Source organism: Psittacula echo (genome assembly GCF_963264785.1).
Source record: "Psittacula echo genome assembly, chromosome: 3".
Classification (NCBI taxonomy): domain Eukaryota; kingdom Metazoa; phylum Chordata; class Aves; order Psittaciformes; family Psittacidae; genus Psittacula; species Psittacula echo.
In genome coordinates, this window is record NC_137736.1 from 39,388,468 (window position 1) to 39,406,150 (window position 17,683).

Consider the following 17,683-nt stretch of genomic DNA (forward strand, 5'->3'; position numbering starts at 1 on the left):
TTATTATTATGTAGACAGTGTTTTCCTTCTCCATCACAGAAGCCCTTCCATCTTGCTGCCTGATGTTTTTGTCCTTTCAAGGACTGAGAGCAATATTGATGGGCTCAGCTTTCATATTTTCATTAAGATTGGATAGAGTTCTAGATGGTCAAGATTCTGAAAAATATCTTTTATTGACAACTGATTGCTAGTTAATAGTGCAGGTCCTATAAAGAACTCTTTGGATGTTATTAACAATTAATGCCCTTAAATGTGTCCTTTTTATGGTGGGGAAATGAGAAAAGAGGACAGATGCATGGAAACTGTGGTGCAAGGGATCAGAGGAACTTCTTACTAGATGAATAGAGAACCTTTAATGTGAAAAAAGAAAATGAAGAAACCTTTGCAGACAGGAAATAAATGGCAATTGCACCTTTCTAGACATTAGGAAAATAATACAGGAAGGACATACACCAGAGCTGGTTGGTCCTTTCCAACCCAAGCTACTCAATGGTTCTATGATTCTATTTGAGCAAACTAGTATAAAGGTCAGAGGGAGAGGAGAGGTATATTGTAATAAGATCCTAAAATAAAGTTGAGAAGATAGAAAATAGATTGTATTGGGAAAATAGAGGAATGATATAAAGCTATAATATGTGTATTTTTTGCTTTCTCAAACTAAACAGCTTTCAGCCTCAAACATAGCAGTACAACAAAACCAAATTTTCTTAAAAGGGGCTCTAAAGATAACAGCTAAATTAAACTACCCTATATTTTGCATACATGGTATTATATTAAATTAAATATAAGCTGTGAAGTGGTTTAGTCTGTCTTTTATGTCATGCATATTAACACATATTAAAACTCATCAAGTGCTATTACTAATAATAGCATTTGAATAGGAGCAAGGGAACATAATGGATGCAAACTATGTTAATCATGCATTGAATTCTGAAATGTTCATTGTGTATTACAGTAGTTCTTCCAGTGAAAGGATAGTTTTGATGAATTTGCTATAAGCAACTACCTAATATTTATTTCATCTCACTGTTCCTTTTTGAACTTGTTTCTTCCATTGGAGACCCATGTTTGGAGAGGTAACATGATTTCCTTCGTAGTTTTGACGACAAAGGCAGGGGATGCCATTTAAATACTTGCTACTTCTCCTGAATATGTTGCATCCTAGGTTTAGTCCTTCCATACAGCACTGCATTCAACTTCCAGAGATTACTGCTTGGTTTTATAAACTGTAATGTTTATAAACTTTATAAACTCACAGTATCACAGTATCACAGTATGTTAGAGATTGGAAGGGACCTCAAAAGATCATCTAGTCCAATCCCCCTGCCAGAGCAGGAACACCTAGATAAGGTTACACAGGAATGTGTCCAGGCGGGTTTTGAATGTCTCCAGAGAAGGAGACTCCACAACCTCCCTGGGCAGCCTGTTCCAGTGTTCTGTCACCCTCACTGAGAAGAAGTTTCTTCTCAAGTTTAAGTGGAACCTCTTGTGTTCCAGTTTGTACCCATTACCCCTTGTCTTATCATTGTTAGCCATTGAGAAGAGCCTGGCTCCATCCTCATGACACTCCCCCTTTATATATTTATATACACTAATAAGGTCCCCCCGCAGTCTCCTCTTCTCCAAACTATAGAGACCCAGCTCCCTCAGCCTTTCCTCATAAGGGAGATGCTCCACTCCCTTAATCATCTTTGTCGCCCTGCGCTGGACTCTCTCCAGCAGGTCCCTGTCCTTCTTGAACTGAGGGGCCCAGAACTGGACACAATATTCCAGATGCGGTCTCACCAGGGCAGAGTAGAGGGGAAGGAGGACCTCTCTCGACCTACTGACCACCCCCCTTCTAATACACCCCAGGATGCCATTGGCCTTCTTGGCCACAAGGGCACAGTGTTGGCTCATGGTCATCCTGCCATCCACTAGGACCCCCAGGTCCCTCTCCCCTACACTGCTCTCTAACAGGTCGTTCCCCAACCTATACTGGAACCTGGGGTTGTTCCTGCCCAGATGCAGGACTCTGCACTTTCCCTTGTTATATTTCATCAAGTTTCTCCCTGCCCAACTCTCCAGCCTGTCCAGGTCCCGCTGGATGGCAGCACAGCCTTCTGGCGTGTCAGCCACTCCTCCCAGCTTAGTGTCATCAGCAAACTTGCTGACAGTACACTCAATTCCCTCATCTAAATCATTGATGAATATATTAAATAATACTGGTCCCAGTACTGACCCTTGAGGCACTCCACTAGATACAGGCCTCCAACTGGACTCCGCCCCATAGACTACAACTCTCTGGCTTCTGTCCTTCAGCCAGTTTGCAGTCCATCTCACTACCTGATCATCCAGACCACACTTCCTCAATTTAGCTATGAGGATGCTGTGGGAGACTGTGTCAAATGCTTTGCAGAAGTCAAGGTAGACCACATCCACCGCTCTGCCATCATCCATCCACAATGTTATTTCCTCATAAAAGGCTAGGAGGTTGGTCAAGCATGACTTCCCTTTGGTAAAGCCATGTTGACTGCCCCTCATAACCCTCTTATCCTTGACATGCCTTAAGATGGCATCAAGGATAAGGTGTTCCATCACTTTCCCAGGGATGGAGGTGAGGCTGACCGGTCTATAGTTACCCGGGTCCTCCTTCTTGCCCTTTTTGAAGACTGGAGTGACATTTGCTTTCCTCCAGTCCTCAGGCACCTCTCCCGTTTCCCAAGACTTGGTAAAGATGATGGAGAGTGGCCTAGCAATGACTTCCGCCAGTTCCCTCAGCACCCGCGGGTGCATCCCATCTGGACCCATGGATTTATGGATGTCCAGATTGCTCAACTGGTCCCTAACCCATTCCTCATGGACTAAGGCAAACTGCTCCACTGACCTGACTTCATCTGAGGTCTCAGGAGTACAGTGCTCTTCAGGACTGCCTCCGGCAGAGTAGACTGAGACAAAGGCGGCATTCAATAACTCTGCCATCTCAGTATCTTCTGTCACCAGGGCACCCATCCCATTCACCAGTGGGCCAACCTTGCCTCTGGTGTTAGTTTTATCAGCTATGTATTTGAAAAAGCTCTTTCTGTTGTCCTTGACCCCTCTGGCCAGATTTAATTCTAAGGAGGCCTTAGCCATCCTAGCTGCCTTCCTACATCCTCTAGCAGCAGCCTTATATTCCTCCCGAGTGGCCAGCCCCTCCTTCCATGACCTATAAACTCTCCTCTTCCACTTGAGCATACCCAGCAGTTCCTTATTCAGCCACGCAGGTCTCCTGGCCCTCTTCCTTAACTTCCTACGTGTCGGGATGCTCAGCTCTTGAGCTTGGAATAAGCAATCCTTGAATGCCAACCAACTATCTTGGGCCCCTTTACCTTCAAGCAGCCTTGCCCATGGGATTTCCCCTAGCAATTGCTTGAAAAGGCCAAAGTTTGCCCTGCTAAAGTCCAAGGTTGCAATTCTACTTGCTATTGTACTGGTCCTACCACACAAGATCCTGAATTCCACCATCTCGTGGTCGCTGCAACCAAGGCAGCCCTCAACCCTTACTGCTTCGACCAGCCCCTCCTTGTTAGTGAGGATGAGATCCAGCAGCGCTCCTCTCCTGGTTGGCTGATCCACCATTTGCATGAGGAAGTTATCATCCATACACTGGAGGAACCTCCTGGACTGTGGCTGGGTTGCTGAGTAGTCCTTCCAGCAAACATCAGGGAAGTTAAAATCCCCCACAACGACCATGGCCTGTGACTGTGAGGCCGCTCTCAGCTGCCTGTAGAAGGCCTCGTCAACTTCCTCACCCTGATCTGGTGGCCTGTAACAGACACCCACAACAGTATCGCCCCTGCCAGCCTGCCCCTTAATTCTCACCCACAGACTCTCAACTCGCTCGTCCCCTGTCCCTGGACAGAGCTCAGTACATTGCAGCTGCTCTCGCACATAAAGAGCAACCCCACCACCCCGCCTGGCTGGCCTGTCTTTCCTGAAAAGGACATAGCCCTCCATGAGTATATTCCAGTCATGCGAGCTGTCCCACCACGTCTCTGTAATTGCCACCAGATCATAATCTCCTGACTTAACACAGGTCTCCAACTCCTCCTGCTTATTTCCCATGCTGCACGCATTGGTGTACAGGCATTTCAAGGAGGGAGCTGAGCTCACCAATTTCACCCTAGGATTATAGGAGGCCTCCCAGTCTTCATCAATCCTAGAGTGCTGCCCCACTGGGGCAAGCCCAGCTACAACCCCATCCCCCTTCGAATCTAGTTTAAAGCTCTCCAAATGAGCCCTGCTAATTCATGCCCCAGCATCCTTTTGCCTCGGTGAGTTAAACCTTTCCCACGTGCCATCATCCGGACTGGAGCCTTATAAAACCAGCTGTTATCAAAGAACTCATATAAACTAAATATATTAGTTTATGTTAATGCCTGGTTCAGTGTCTTTGTGTTGTGTGGAAGCATTTTCCCATATTAATTATTCAAGTTTCTGCTCTCTTTAAAGCAAATAATTCTTTCTTATTGGCAGAAAATTTCTGATTTTAGTGATGCTCGGTTGAAATACAACAATAAAGAGCAAATTATTAGAACAATAGATTGATGATGGATTTGTCCAATTAAGTAATGTTTGAAGAGAATGAATAATTCTAGAATTCTGCATATTCTAAATCAATAATCTTACTATGTCATCAGTAACTTTACTATGTCCATATTTGGGTTTACGTCATCTAAGATGTAAAACTGTTGAGGATATTGGGCTGTCAGTAAGAAATTATCTCAAATGATTTCATCAGTCACTGAGTTATGTTAGATAAACCAGATTCACCAGATATAAGAGAAAATGTTATCTTTCCTACAAATTAGTTGCCTAAATATTAACTAAAATTTTGACTAATATTTTAGAATGTAAACAAATTTGAATATTGTATTTATTCCATGTGTGTGGAAGCTTGTTGCAGTTAGAGTTTGCAACAGAAGGCATTACTGAAATACCACAAGGGATTATTTTCTATAGATCTGATTCAACTTCAGGTACTGACATCATTAATAATAGGCTTTCCTGAGGTCCAGTTGAATTACGCTCAAGTATTCCTGAGCTTCTGGTTGCTTAATGAAACCTAAATTAAAATCAGAGGCTTTAAATCTCATCAGTTTTATCTATATTAGAAGCAGCTCCATTAACTTCTTTGTAAACTGATGAAAATGAGAAAAGTATATGTTTCTTATTAGTGGCTTTGCAGTTGTAGCCTAAACCAGCTTTAAATGGAATATACCATCTTAGTTTTCTTTCAAGAATTTGACGTTTTCAAGGATTTCCTTTAATGTGAGTTGGATTTCCGTAACATTTACTTATTTACTTATTTATTAGCAGGCTATGCCTAATTTTTTTTTTTTTCCCTTCTTGTCAGTCTTACGCTGTATGGGTTAACTTAACATCCTTGTAAATTCTGCCAAAATCTCTAGAAGTTGGAGTAGAAGTGAACTCCCATAAATTTACTTCAAAATTCCTCCTTTGCCTTTCATTATATAGTGGGCAGTTTGAGTTTCTGGGAGAACAGTCATCAATGTTGAATTTTGTGGTATTTTCCTAACTGCAGCTTGCTTTATCTCTAGAACGGAGCGATTTGTGTTCAGCATTTAACAGATGAAAATTGTCAATCATCAGTAATGCTATGTTCCCCAAATTATTTCTTTCCTACTATGTAAATACATGGACAGATTTCACTTGTATGTGTATTATATTTATATGCATATATATTTATGATGTAACTTAAATATACAAAAAATTCTTGCAAATAGGATCATCTATATTGCCAAAAAAACCATGCTTTCACTGTAAGTCTTCAGCTTGCTATTCTTCTGGCTATAAGCCAGCTATAAACTAGCCTAAACCTTTTTCGTGAAGCTGTATTCCACCCTGATTAGCTATAAACCACAATTTTTATTAAGGAAAAGTAAATTAAGAAAGAAGGGCTGGCAGAGAGGAGTGCAATCTCAAAGTCTTTGTGTGAAAGCTTTATTTTTATAATGGCCATGAGTAATTATTTTTTGTACAGGGCGGAGAATAAACTTCTAAATTTCATTAAAAACTTTCCTCCTTTGTTGGATTTGTGACAGGAATAAGACATGTAGTTGCTGAGCCTTCTCCAGACTCAGTTTCCATATTTGAACAGTTATATCTGATACCTTATAAAAAGCAATGATACCAGTTTCCTTACACATGAGTATCTTAGAATAAACTTGTTTACATAAAGTAAAAAGAAAGGAAGGGGATGGGTTACGTCCGGATTATGTTATTGAATGATTGCAGCAAAGTATGACCTTCTTTAAACATGTTGTTAGTGTTATTTTTCAAGTCTATTTTTAAAAGCAATTCATTCTTTGATTTTCAGTAGAAAATAAATTATATTTTTACTCATCTTTTTATTTAAGCCAAATCATTTTATGGATATGGTAGAAGAGCATCCTGTGTAATATAAAATGTTTAAAACAGATCTATAATGTAAAAAATAAAACTCCTTTCTGCTTTCAGATTGGGCAGTCTGCTGGATTACCATAACTCCATATTGCTTATTGAGATTCATTATGGCAGTGCATTTTCTGTGTAATGATAATGTGCCAAGTAATGCTTATTGAAAATGGATTTCGAGTCAGTTTTTATCTTTATTGAAGGGTTATTATTCCAAAGAATGTAGATCTCCTAGTGAAATTACTAAAAATTTGAAAACTGTAGGTTTACTTTAATCATATATTCTTATGCTGTGACAACTGCTTTTTCATTTCCTTCAAAAGTAATCATGAAGATTCTTTCTCCATTTGTAAGTCTTCATTTGATAAATGGGCTGACCTGTTTGGACAGAGTAAGCAGAAACTAGGCTGCAAATGAAAGTACAGAATCTCAAAAAAAGGTCTCTGGATACTGAGCATGCCCAGGAACTCAAAGAGAAATGAGCTGTTCAGGCTCATTTTAGATGATGAACAGCTAAATGAACTCTGGGCAGTGGGGCGGATGGGGGTGGAGGTGGTTTGTGGGAGGTGACTCTCCCTCAGGTCTGTTATTCTGGTTAATAGAGAAGCCTTGCAAAGGTGGTGAGTGTGGGATGGTGGCAGCTGACTGCTGGTGGCAAATATGCCTTCAAGGTATCACTCACCTACAGAACATATGAGATTGTGAAGTGTGGGTGATGCAGCAGTGCTGTGCTCCCTGTATAGGAGGTGCAGGTGCTCTAACAGCCAAATGGGAGTGGGCCCTAAGCGGCGAGCTACATGCTCTGTGTGTGTGACCCACCTACTTGCCCTTCCAGAAATGTTTTTATCATGCAGTGGAAACTGTCAAATGAAATATTTAAAGTTTGAAAAAATACAGTTCCACCCCCCTCTAATAGACAAGGCAGCTAACATCTGCAATAAACTGTTACGGCAATATTTTGATAAATTGTTTTAAAACCTTCCCCCTCAAGAGAGAAAAATAACATTTCAAGTTTTATGCATTAGTTGACCACATCTGAGCTCTGTCCTCTTTTCTGCTCAGTGTAACTCCCAGTGCCGTCAGTAGGAATATCTGTTGTTCAAGGCACATCAGCATCTCAGTCCGTAATCATGCTGGTATCCTATAGACACACCCTGAAGATGACTGTAAGGACCAGGATGCCTGTGGTCTTTGCCCAGGCCCAGCTCTGAGACGGCAGAGAATGCCATGGGGCAGAGAAGAAAAGCAACATAAGCCTTATAAGAGGTCTCTGCCCTGAGCTGGAAGTGGACACCTCTGTCCCTGCTTCACTCTCTCAGCACTGTGGTCATCACCAGTGGTCCTGATGCTGCACTAGGCCCCCGTACCTATCATTGTCATGGCTCTGCTTGCTGTTTCTGGGTGTGATGGGACAGGGCTACAGGTCCCTGCCTTGGTGTGCCATAAACTCAAGCCTTCCTTAGTCCCGAGACAAGTACTGTATCAGAGCAAAGGCAATTAAAACCCCAGGGTAGAAAGAGGTCATAGGGCTTATTGGTGCATTCAAGCATCTTGCAAATATTAAATGTAGTAAACAAAAATGAATGTTTTAATAACTTGTGTTCGCTGCCTGTTAGCAGCCTGTTCTTCCAGGGCTGACATTTCCTTTATAAAAGGGCTTGTCAGTGCCAGCTGTTGTAGGGTGTTGTTTTGACCTTTATTAGTTGCAAATTAGATTAATTTTATAAAATACAGCGCGAGTATCCATAATTCCAATCAGTCTTCTTACATGCAAACATTATTTAGACATGTATGATATTAAAAACCTAGTACTTTTTTCTTTAATTAAAACAGACACGTAATTGCTCATTCAGTGTTTGTAGTGAATCCTTCTCCTGATGCATTGGCATTTTTATTATTTATAATTCTATTATTTCACTGCTTATCTAGTTTTTAGAAACTTTTATGACCCCACTGTAATCAGATACTTTACTTTTCCCTGTGCAATTGAGATTCAAGCAGTATACTTCACATGAAGAGAAACCTAGCAACATCATTTATAATGTTAGTTTAGATAAAGGGAAGCAGAAGAGAGACAAAACACTACTTTATTAAAACCTGCCATGTATTTCCCTTATAAGCCAATTTCTGTCTTTGGAGGTCAATGTGATAACCTTTTAATGTCATCAGTATGATCAGACACCAAAGTCATGTTTGAAGGGAATTTGTGCAAGCCACTGTCCATGTCCTTGGAGCAATCTGTAACACCAGCTCTGTAGTTTCTGGGGAATGAACGTGCAGTGACTGCCACTAGGATCATTTACTGCAGTACATTTGCTGCCTTAGCAGCCTGTGCTTGTGAGGAGAGAATGCATCTGGTGGAACACATTAATCACATAAACATCAACAGTGTTGATACAAAGCACAAAAGAGAAACAGACAAAAAAAACCCCCAAACATTGATTTATTTGCTCACTCTTTCCTTTGCTTCTTTCTTGTGTTTGTACAGGTAATTGTTGCTCCTCATTCCACCACTGAAGTACCTGTGCAATTCTGTCCATCTGCCCTTGGAAGAGGCAATCACAAAGCATCAATAACCTTCAGTTGTTCACAGGTATGATACTGTGTTTACTGTCCACAACACCTGGAATTCAGATTAGATAATATTTTAATAGGCAAGTAAGTAAGGGTTTCAGTCTGTAGGTGAAGTTGAAATTTAATGGGTGGATGCATAATGGAAGAGCAAATGCAGATATTCGAAAGTTAAAATTTGCTTTAACCCTTTTTTTTTGTTACACAGAGATTTTTCTATTTACAATATTAAAACGTGATGCAATGGTGTAGAAGCAAGAATAAGTAATGAATAATTTTAACCTTTTTGGTAATTAGTTCTGCTGTTTTTAACAGGAGAAGAATGTCACTTCTTAGCATTGTCACCTCTGAAATTAAATTTCTTTCTATTTTTCCCACTCCCCAATGAAATTAATTTGATTCATTTTTTATTTGATCTGAATTTTGGAAGGTAATGTACTTGAAAAAGTGAATTCTTCCTTTCAGTCTATCTGAAAATGTTTTTTTACTTTGAGCATTTTAGAATTGTTGACAATTTCATCTCTGAGTTTATTTTCCTTTAAATGAGAAACAAATAAATAAAGAAGCATGAGTCATCAACATGACCTGCTAGCTGATTAAAAATTGCAACTGGAAACAAAAATGAAACCTGATAATATGATGTAAATTATATTTTAGCACATGAGCTGTGGTTGAAAGAAGGATTTGCTTTCTGTGTAGTTTCCTCTCTGTATTATTTTTGGATTTTCAGATATCCTAATAGACTGCTGACCTGTAAATTACTCCCATTATGTGCTACCAAGAGTTTTCAGTACTGTTATAAGTAATACTGCAAAACCAAATATTATTTTATATGAAGAAAACAAATAGTGAAGGAAGCGATGTGGCCTTTTTTTCTTGATAAAGTATGTTGAACAGACAGGTTATTTGTAGGTGGTGTTAGCACATTTGTTTTCAGGATCTCTGTTTTAGAATATTTATTAAGGACAAAACCAAGGAGACAGCAATTATCATAGGAATAGTATATATCCAAGGCCAGTTCAAGAGGACAGAATGTCCTTATCTTTTCATGGATTCTTATGGTACATAGAAATCTATTTTTTTAAAAAAAAAGAAAAAAAATTCTTCACCAAATACAGAAATAATAAAACAATACAACAATTCATTTTAACAGAGTGAGCCCTGCCACCTGAATCTTGTCATCCAGTGCAACATCCTTTAAAGAAATGTCAAATCTCCAAATTTTTATCTGCAGTGAACTTTAGTCAATATGCCATTTAGAAAATGCTTTTTCCAGATCTCTTTAACCATATCAATATATTGGTTTAATATTTGTAATTTCTTAGTGCTCTTTTTATGCCTGAATCTTGAGAATTCTGTAAATTTTTATTCATTTTCACTGCTAGTCTTTAGTAAATTAATCTCAGGCTATCTTAGTTTGCTAATTGTTATACTGATGGCTGACAATGAATATTTACACAGATATAACTGCCCTTTTTAATTAAGACTTGAAGAATGTGTCTCATCAGTGGTGGATGCCTCAGACAACTTTGAATGTAAACACCCTCCTCTGACGTTGGTTTTCCTCCCTTGATTTCTCTGATTAAATATATCTGAATGGACGCTTAAGCCATAGCTGACTAATCTAAAATCAGTTAATGACAGTACTTACAGTATAAGCCTTAACTACTTCTGATTGTGGTTCTTTGCTGAGCTGAGAGAAACTGTTCTGTTCTATTACCTGCTTCATTTGTTTCTTGTTTGAAGCTGTATGAAGAGCTCTTCACAAAGTGAGTCTGAGTTTAGCTCTAACCATTGTGAAAATCTGAAATTAAGTTTGTTGGGACAGCACAACTGAAAGGTCAGTCTTAATGTAATCTGCACCCAGAGTTCTAACATACCTGTATTATCCTATTCTTTTACCACATTGCTAAGCATCCAGGTATAATGTAAAGCATTTAAAAGAAGTAAGTAATATTAGAGAGAAAATGAACCCAATGTTAGATCCTATCCTGTATTATTTTCCTAATGATTCTGGTTTTTAAATATCTTATCCTCTTGATTTCTTGCACTGATCATACATGGTCTTGAGCTCCATCACAGAGTGGGTCAATGAGGAACAGTAACTGCAGATCAGGCAAGGCAGGCCTGTCCTATAATCAGTATAATTTTTTGGTTGTCTTGTTTTATATTCCAGACCAACAACTAATTTTGTTTGGCTCCTTTAGCTGTTCAGTTTGACAGTTTCTCTGTGTTGTTTTAAAGGTGCTCAGCACTTGAAACAATGGGGATCAAAATGGCTCTGCTTGTTAACCACAAAAAATCAGTGGAAACTGCAGTCTCTAGTTTTTGTAGACCATGAGCCTGGGCATTCAGCAATAAAGCTCTTTAGAGCTCTTTGATCTTTACAGCTCACCTGTAGAAAATATAAGCATGCTTACTCCTCCCACTCCTACACTGCACCTCTGCGTGAAACTACTTGCTACAAACAAGGTGGTTCACACAAATTTACAGAGGGTTTGGAAAGCATTGTTAGACTCTTACATATATATATGTATATATATTGTGCTGTGTGTGTAAGCAAGCACAAAGTAGCAATGACTGGCCAGTGTAACCACTAATTGCTTAACACATGCAGCTTTCTGAAAACGCGATCTTCTGGCATGCTCGTGCCAGTCCTTCAAAATAAGCCTGCAAAGTGTGCTCAGCCTATTGTTTATATTTAACTTCTTGAGGCCACTGTGGGAAGGAAGAATAAGTCAGGAACACAAATGCTGTGGTATGCTGGCTTGGCAACTGCTGGACAGTTTGTTGTTGACTACAACCAGCAAAGGGGCTTCACCAAGGAGTTAGTCCTCTATTGCTTCAAAGCTTGTACAGTGGCAGCATTCACCTTCCTGACAGAATCTGAATAGTGAGTGGTGTTAGCTTCCTGCTCATGAATTTGTAACAATAAACAGGTTATAGGCCATGTTTAAGTCAACAATGAAGTAAAATGTAATTTTAAAGGGAGGTATTTTTCAATTTTTACTAGACTGAGAAATGCAGAACTTCCTGAAAACCAGGTAATATAAATCACTGTCTAAATCCTAAACAAAACATAGGCTCTATTTTTATGTTCTGAGTTTTAGTATTGGGTAGTCTTTTCTCTACATCAGTATATAAACAGGTTTTCATCTTTTTATTTTTTTTTAATCCCTGTAGCCTTGGATGACTTCTACCAAATAATTTTCTTCAGTAAGACTAAAATGTCTTTTTTCTTGTTGGATTGAATGTTTCTCTATAATATGATAATAAAAGCATGCAATTTTGCTGTCCAAAGCTATTTCCTGAAGATGTATGATGTGACATTTTATTTATCCCTGTTTATGCTGAGAAGTCTTAATATATTAGTCACTTTTTACTTGAAGTATTTCTGTATTTGTTGTTAGATTTTTGAACCCTGTCTATCACAGATTTTCCCTAATTATTTCAGGCAGGCTATGCAGAAGTAAATGCAGTATTTCAGATAATGGAAGTAGTGGTTTGAATTTATTTATTTTCTATTCTGTTTATGATGTATACCTTTTTGAGTTATAATGAACAAAACAGGTCAAAGGGTCACTTTTTGAGCAGTTTGTAATAAGCGTCAAATTTTAGTCAGTTATTATTTAAAGGTGACATGAATTTACAAATTAAACATTTTTCTTAAAATAATATTACCTTTATATTTACCATTCGCCCTTGCTGCTCATTCAGCTTTAAAGGTTCCACAGTGAGTGGCATTATTAACATCACTCTTTATAATCTTAAAACAGTAAGTGTAGAGCAGGCAACTCCTTACTCTCATGCTGAAAAAAATGATCAAAATAATCACATCAATTGAATTATATTTTCCCTTTTTTCTGCTCTGTGATGATTCTCTATATCTGCTAGCTCTTTTCAATATTATAGGTTCTTCTGTGCATAGTAGTTAATGTTCTTTATTATCTTTGGAATACCAATTTTAGTTTTTTGTATGATTCTCTGCTGTCCAATCAAAGAATTATTTTTCTTATTCACTTTTCTTCTGAAAAGAACTTCTCACTTCATCTGCTTTCAGGTTCTAATATATGTGCCTTGAATTGCCCTCTTGCAACAAACCTACATCTTTCCATTCACTAGACTGGAAGCTCTGAGTAGCTTGGAAGTTATATACTCTGTGCTCAGAGTAGCCCAAAAGTTAAATGCAAAGAGGAGGTAGGAACATCTCCCAGAATGGGGTGGCAATACTTAAGAGTAACATAGCAGCTTGCAGGAAGAAGAAAGCAAGCAAGCAAGCAAGCAAGCATTTAACAGCAGTTCACTTACAACAGAAGAGAGACATAGAACACTAGAAGGAAGAAGTAGGCAAAATGCCTTAAAATGTACAGATCTAACTTGTCAAATAGTAAATAATGGCATGTTTCATCTACAGCTCACAGAGTGGATATTTAACCTTTCGGGGACTGGTCTTCCTCCTCAGCTGATGGAACCAACCAGCATAAGTGCATGCATTGGCCAGCGTTCTTCTGTCATGATATCCTTCAAAAATCCAACTCCTGAAAACGTGGTGGTAGATGTCATGCTGACAGGTACAGAGGTTTGGATTTTTTTAGGGTGAGGAAAGGAACTTAAGCTCCTTGGGTTGCACTCGATGTGTGAGTGGGATGTAATTACATTTGCCTCATTTCATTTCCTGGCAATGGAGATATTGTGTATCATTCACATCTACCCTGAAAAGTTCTGTTAGACAGTGCTGTGTGAGCTAAGAAATAACACAACCCTTTAAAAACTGTTCACAGTAGAACTCTTAGGTCAAACAGTCTCATGTCTACATGAAGCTGGTTATTGCCCATGGACTGCACTGTAGCATTTAGGCAGTAGGGGTCTTCTGGGTCTGTTTTGGGATCTGTATGTCTAAGCCAAATAGCTAATGTGTTGTTTTGGTTTTGTTCCTCGGTTATTTTCCAAAATATTTTATCTTATTTTATCAGCTAAAGGAGTTAGTAAGGGCAAAACATTTGAGTTTTTTTTTCTGATTGACCTTCCAGGGAATTATGTTTCAGCAATATTCTCAAACATATTTTAAAAAATAAGATTCAGAATTATCAAAGATTGCCAAATCATCCTGAGATTTCACAAATGCTGTAGAACTCAAGTCTGAAGTCTCAGATTCTCCTTGATGACTGAGATTTACTCAGTGAAAGAATAAATTTCACTCTCAGTGAAGCAGAGAGCTATAGAAGGTCTATGAATCTCCACCTAGTTCAACATAACATGTAGTATTAAAAAACAGGTGCCAAACCATTTCCTGGCACCTTCATATAGCAAAAATTGAAGATAAACCTTCCAGTGGCTCCTGACACCAACTCAGTAGATGGAGAAACATAAGAGAATAGCAAATTCAAACCTGTGCAAAGGTAAGTTGTAAGTCAGGTTTATACACTCATGCTATGATTTGGGGTTTATGGCACATAAAATAAGTGAAGAAAGGTGACTTTTAAAAATGGAGATTCATGTTTATTTGTTGAATGGAACTCGTGCTTTTTAATTACACCTTCTAAGATATGAATTAAAAATACAGAAATACAGCTTTCGCTGTATATGGAGTTAATATAGGGGGGATTTTGCTGATTCTTTTACCTGAATAGTGTCTGGTCAAGAGCATTTTATTCTCATGACTGAATTCTCTATGCTTTTGCTGACCAAGTACTTTAGTACAGTTTCCCATGTGTAACTGCTGATGTATTTTCATTCTCATCTATCACAAAATAGAGTTCCATTTGTAAATGATCAGACCATTTCCCAGTTTCTGTTGATGTTCTCATGTGGACAACAGTGAAGGAAGAAACATTTTGCAGTGGATCCACTGTTTACACACTAAGTGAATCATGGCTAGGCTCTCAGGAACAGTGCTAGCTTTTATGTGCTGAGCAGGGGACCTGACAGAGAGTGGAACAGTCATGTCCAGCACATACAGAAAGCTCAAAAGTGCTGTTCATATTAGAACACGGAGCATAACTGTCAACATCTTAGGTTTTTCACTAGGAACACAATGTTGATGAAATACCAGTTTCTTCCTCCACAGTGTTGGATGTGCTTGGTGGTATTATTATGTTTACATAAGGGTCTCTTGTTACACTTGCTTTCTTATTGGTTGCCAGATTTAGTTCCACAATGAACTCTTCACTTTATTAGGTGTTTACCATACATTGTATAATTTCCTTAGGGAAATGCCACAAAATTATTCATCACTAAGCTGAAGCTGAAAAACAAATAAGGCAACAATTGGCACTTTGGCAATGTGCTGTTATGGCTAAGATAGCTCAAGACCAAGCAAGGTGTCACAAATCCCTGATGCTTTGCACTGTTGACTTAATATAAAGCCCCATGGCCTGTTACTAGCAGTGGCAATAACATATTCTCTGCACTACACTGTCCTGGGTTCAGCAGTAGCAGTCATTTTTCTCCTCCTTAGTAGCTGTTGCAGTGCTGTGTTTTTGGCTTTTGGCCTGGGAACAGCGCTGATAACACCGATTTTTTTAGTTGCTGCTTAGTAATGTTTACTCTGATCAAGGACTTTCTGAATCTCATGCTCTGCCAGGGAGGAGGGGAAGCCAGGAGGAAGCAGAGACAGAATACCTGACCCAAACTAACCAAAGAGGTATTCCATAACACAGCACGTCATGCCCACTATGTAAACTGGGGGCAGTTACTCAGAAGGGTTAGATCACTGCTCAGGTCAGGCTGAGTATTGGTCGGCGGGTGGTGAGTGGTTGTATTCTCTTCCCTTGTTATTTTCCTTATCATTATTATTATTTGTGTTAGCAGCAGTGATTTGTGTTATACCTTAGTTACTGGACTGTTCTTATCTCAACCCGTGGGAGTTACATTCTTTCAATTCTCCTCCCCATCCATCTGGGAGCAGGAGGAGGTGGTGGGGAGGGGCGTGAGTGAACGGCTGCGTGGTACTGAGTTACCGGCTGGGTTTAAACCACGACATGCACCTAGATGAAAGGAAGAAGAGGCAACAAAAGGCAAACGTAAAAGTACTATGAGCATACTTAGGAAAAAGATCAGGAAAGCCAAAACTCATCAGGTGTGAAAAGTAACAGGGAAAGTATGGTCTCTCAAGAAGAGGTTCTAAAGCTAGGCTAGTTGCCTAAGGAAGCTTAGGGAAAATGCAGGTAGTTCCATTGATGGATGGGGGAATCAGCTATTTAGGCAATGCAGAAAAGGCTGAAGTGCACAGTGCAGTTTTTTGCCTGTCTGTAAGCAAAACTTGAATGAATTGCACATCATCTTGCAATCAATTTCAAAGCGCATGAAGTTCAAGAAGGTAATCAGAAGTAATGAAATAGATTTATTAAGTACAAATCAGAATGACTAATTTCATTGCCTTCTGTATGGAAATCAGTGATCATACAAATAAAGGAGGAGTAGTGGATGTGATATACTGTGATTTAGCAAGACTTTTTAATTGTTTCCTATTGTATTTTTGTTTGGAAGCTGAGGAAGTGTAAGCTTGATGAGCAGACTGCTGAGTGGGTTGAAAACTTGGCTGAATTGTTGGTCTCAATAATAGTGATCAACACCTTGACAATCAATTGCTGGCTGGTAATGAGTGCAGTACCCTAGGGGTCAGCACTGACGCCCATGTTATTCAAGACCTTCATTAATGACATGGATTATGACAGAGTAAAATGTTAAGTAGGGAAAGTGGCTGACATGAATGGTTGATCTTCAGTCCAGAGGTGCTTCAATAAATCGTTAGTATACCTCTTTTTTTGAAGTGCTCTTTTTCATCAATTCATTGTTCCTGGAGCAGCTGAAGATACAGTAAACTTCACATTGTTAGTAATGCAATTTTCTTCTAGAATGTTAAACCTTTATATTTTCCCCTCCTTCCATCTGTCCTTTGTGTTTATCTTAGCTTAGACACTTCCAGAAGCACTGTGAATTATTTGACCAGGAAATAATTGGTTATATAATCTCTTGAACTGTAGGTGTGTATTACTTGTTTGCTACAAAGGTCCCAATTGCATCTCATGGGGTACAGCATGCTTTATCCTAGTGTCAAGTGCAAGCTGGTATCGATTTGTACAAGAGCAATTATAAGAAGCAAACTGCTTGGCTTTTTGAGCGCAAATCTAGTGCTGGATAGCACAGTTTAGTATGCTAATACTAAGTATAATTTGTAAAATAGCTAATCTAATGCACTATTTGCAAAAATAATAAAAAAACCCTGACTTATCCACAACGCAGTTTCATAATAATTTATAAAGCATAAATATTGGTATTAAACCCTAATAAATTGTGATGTTCTGAGAAACATTAGCAAAACAGATGTTGTTTAAGTATTTTAGTGAGAACATAGACATCTTTGCAACTATGGAGCATTAAATTGTCCCAGGGATATTTTCAGTAATAAAGACAGTGCAGAGGCAACTGGCTTAGTGGAAAACTGATGTTGGGTTTTATGCATCAGAAGTTGTCAGTTTTCATTTTTCTCTACACATCAGTAGACCTGACATGATGATGACCTAATGTTTTTGCTGTCTATGGAATTATGAAAAGTTTTCTTTGAGATAAATTATTTTTGTACTGTGTTCTTTATGGAAGTAAGACCCTACTTGTCCTTTAAAAGCTGTCTTGAATTTGTTAATCAGTTTAATATTTAATGTTACTTTTCTCA

General features: G+C 38.8%; 1 protein-coding gene across 1 annotated transcript in view; it reads left to right on the top strand.

Annotated features, from left to right (window-relative positions):
• The window catches only part of CFAP47 (cilia and flagella associated protein 47), a gene marked incomplete at both ends in the record, with an annotated part of 327,280 nt that overhangs the window by 243,106 nt on the left and 66,491 nt on the right, over positions 1-17,683 (top strand). The window contains 2 exons of the mRNA XM_080613518.1: positions 8,927-9,031; positions 13,424-13,580. Of these exons, the coding sequence (XP_080469644.1) occupies positions 8,927-9,031; positions 13,424-13,580 (262 nt within the window). The remainder of the gene's footprint in view (positions 1-8,926; positions 9,032-13,423; positions 13,581-17,683) is intronic.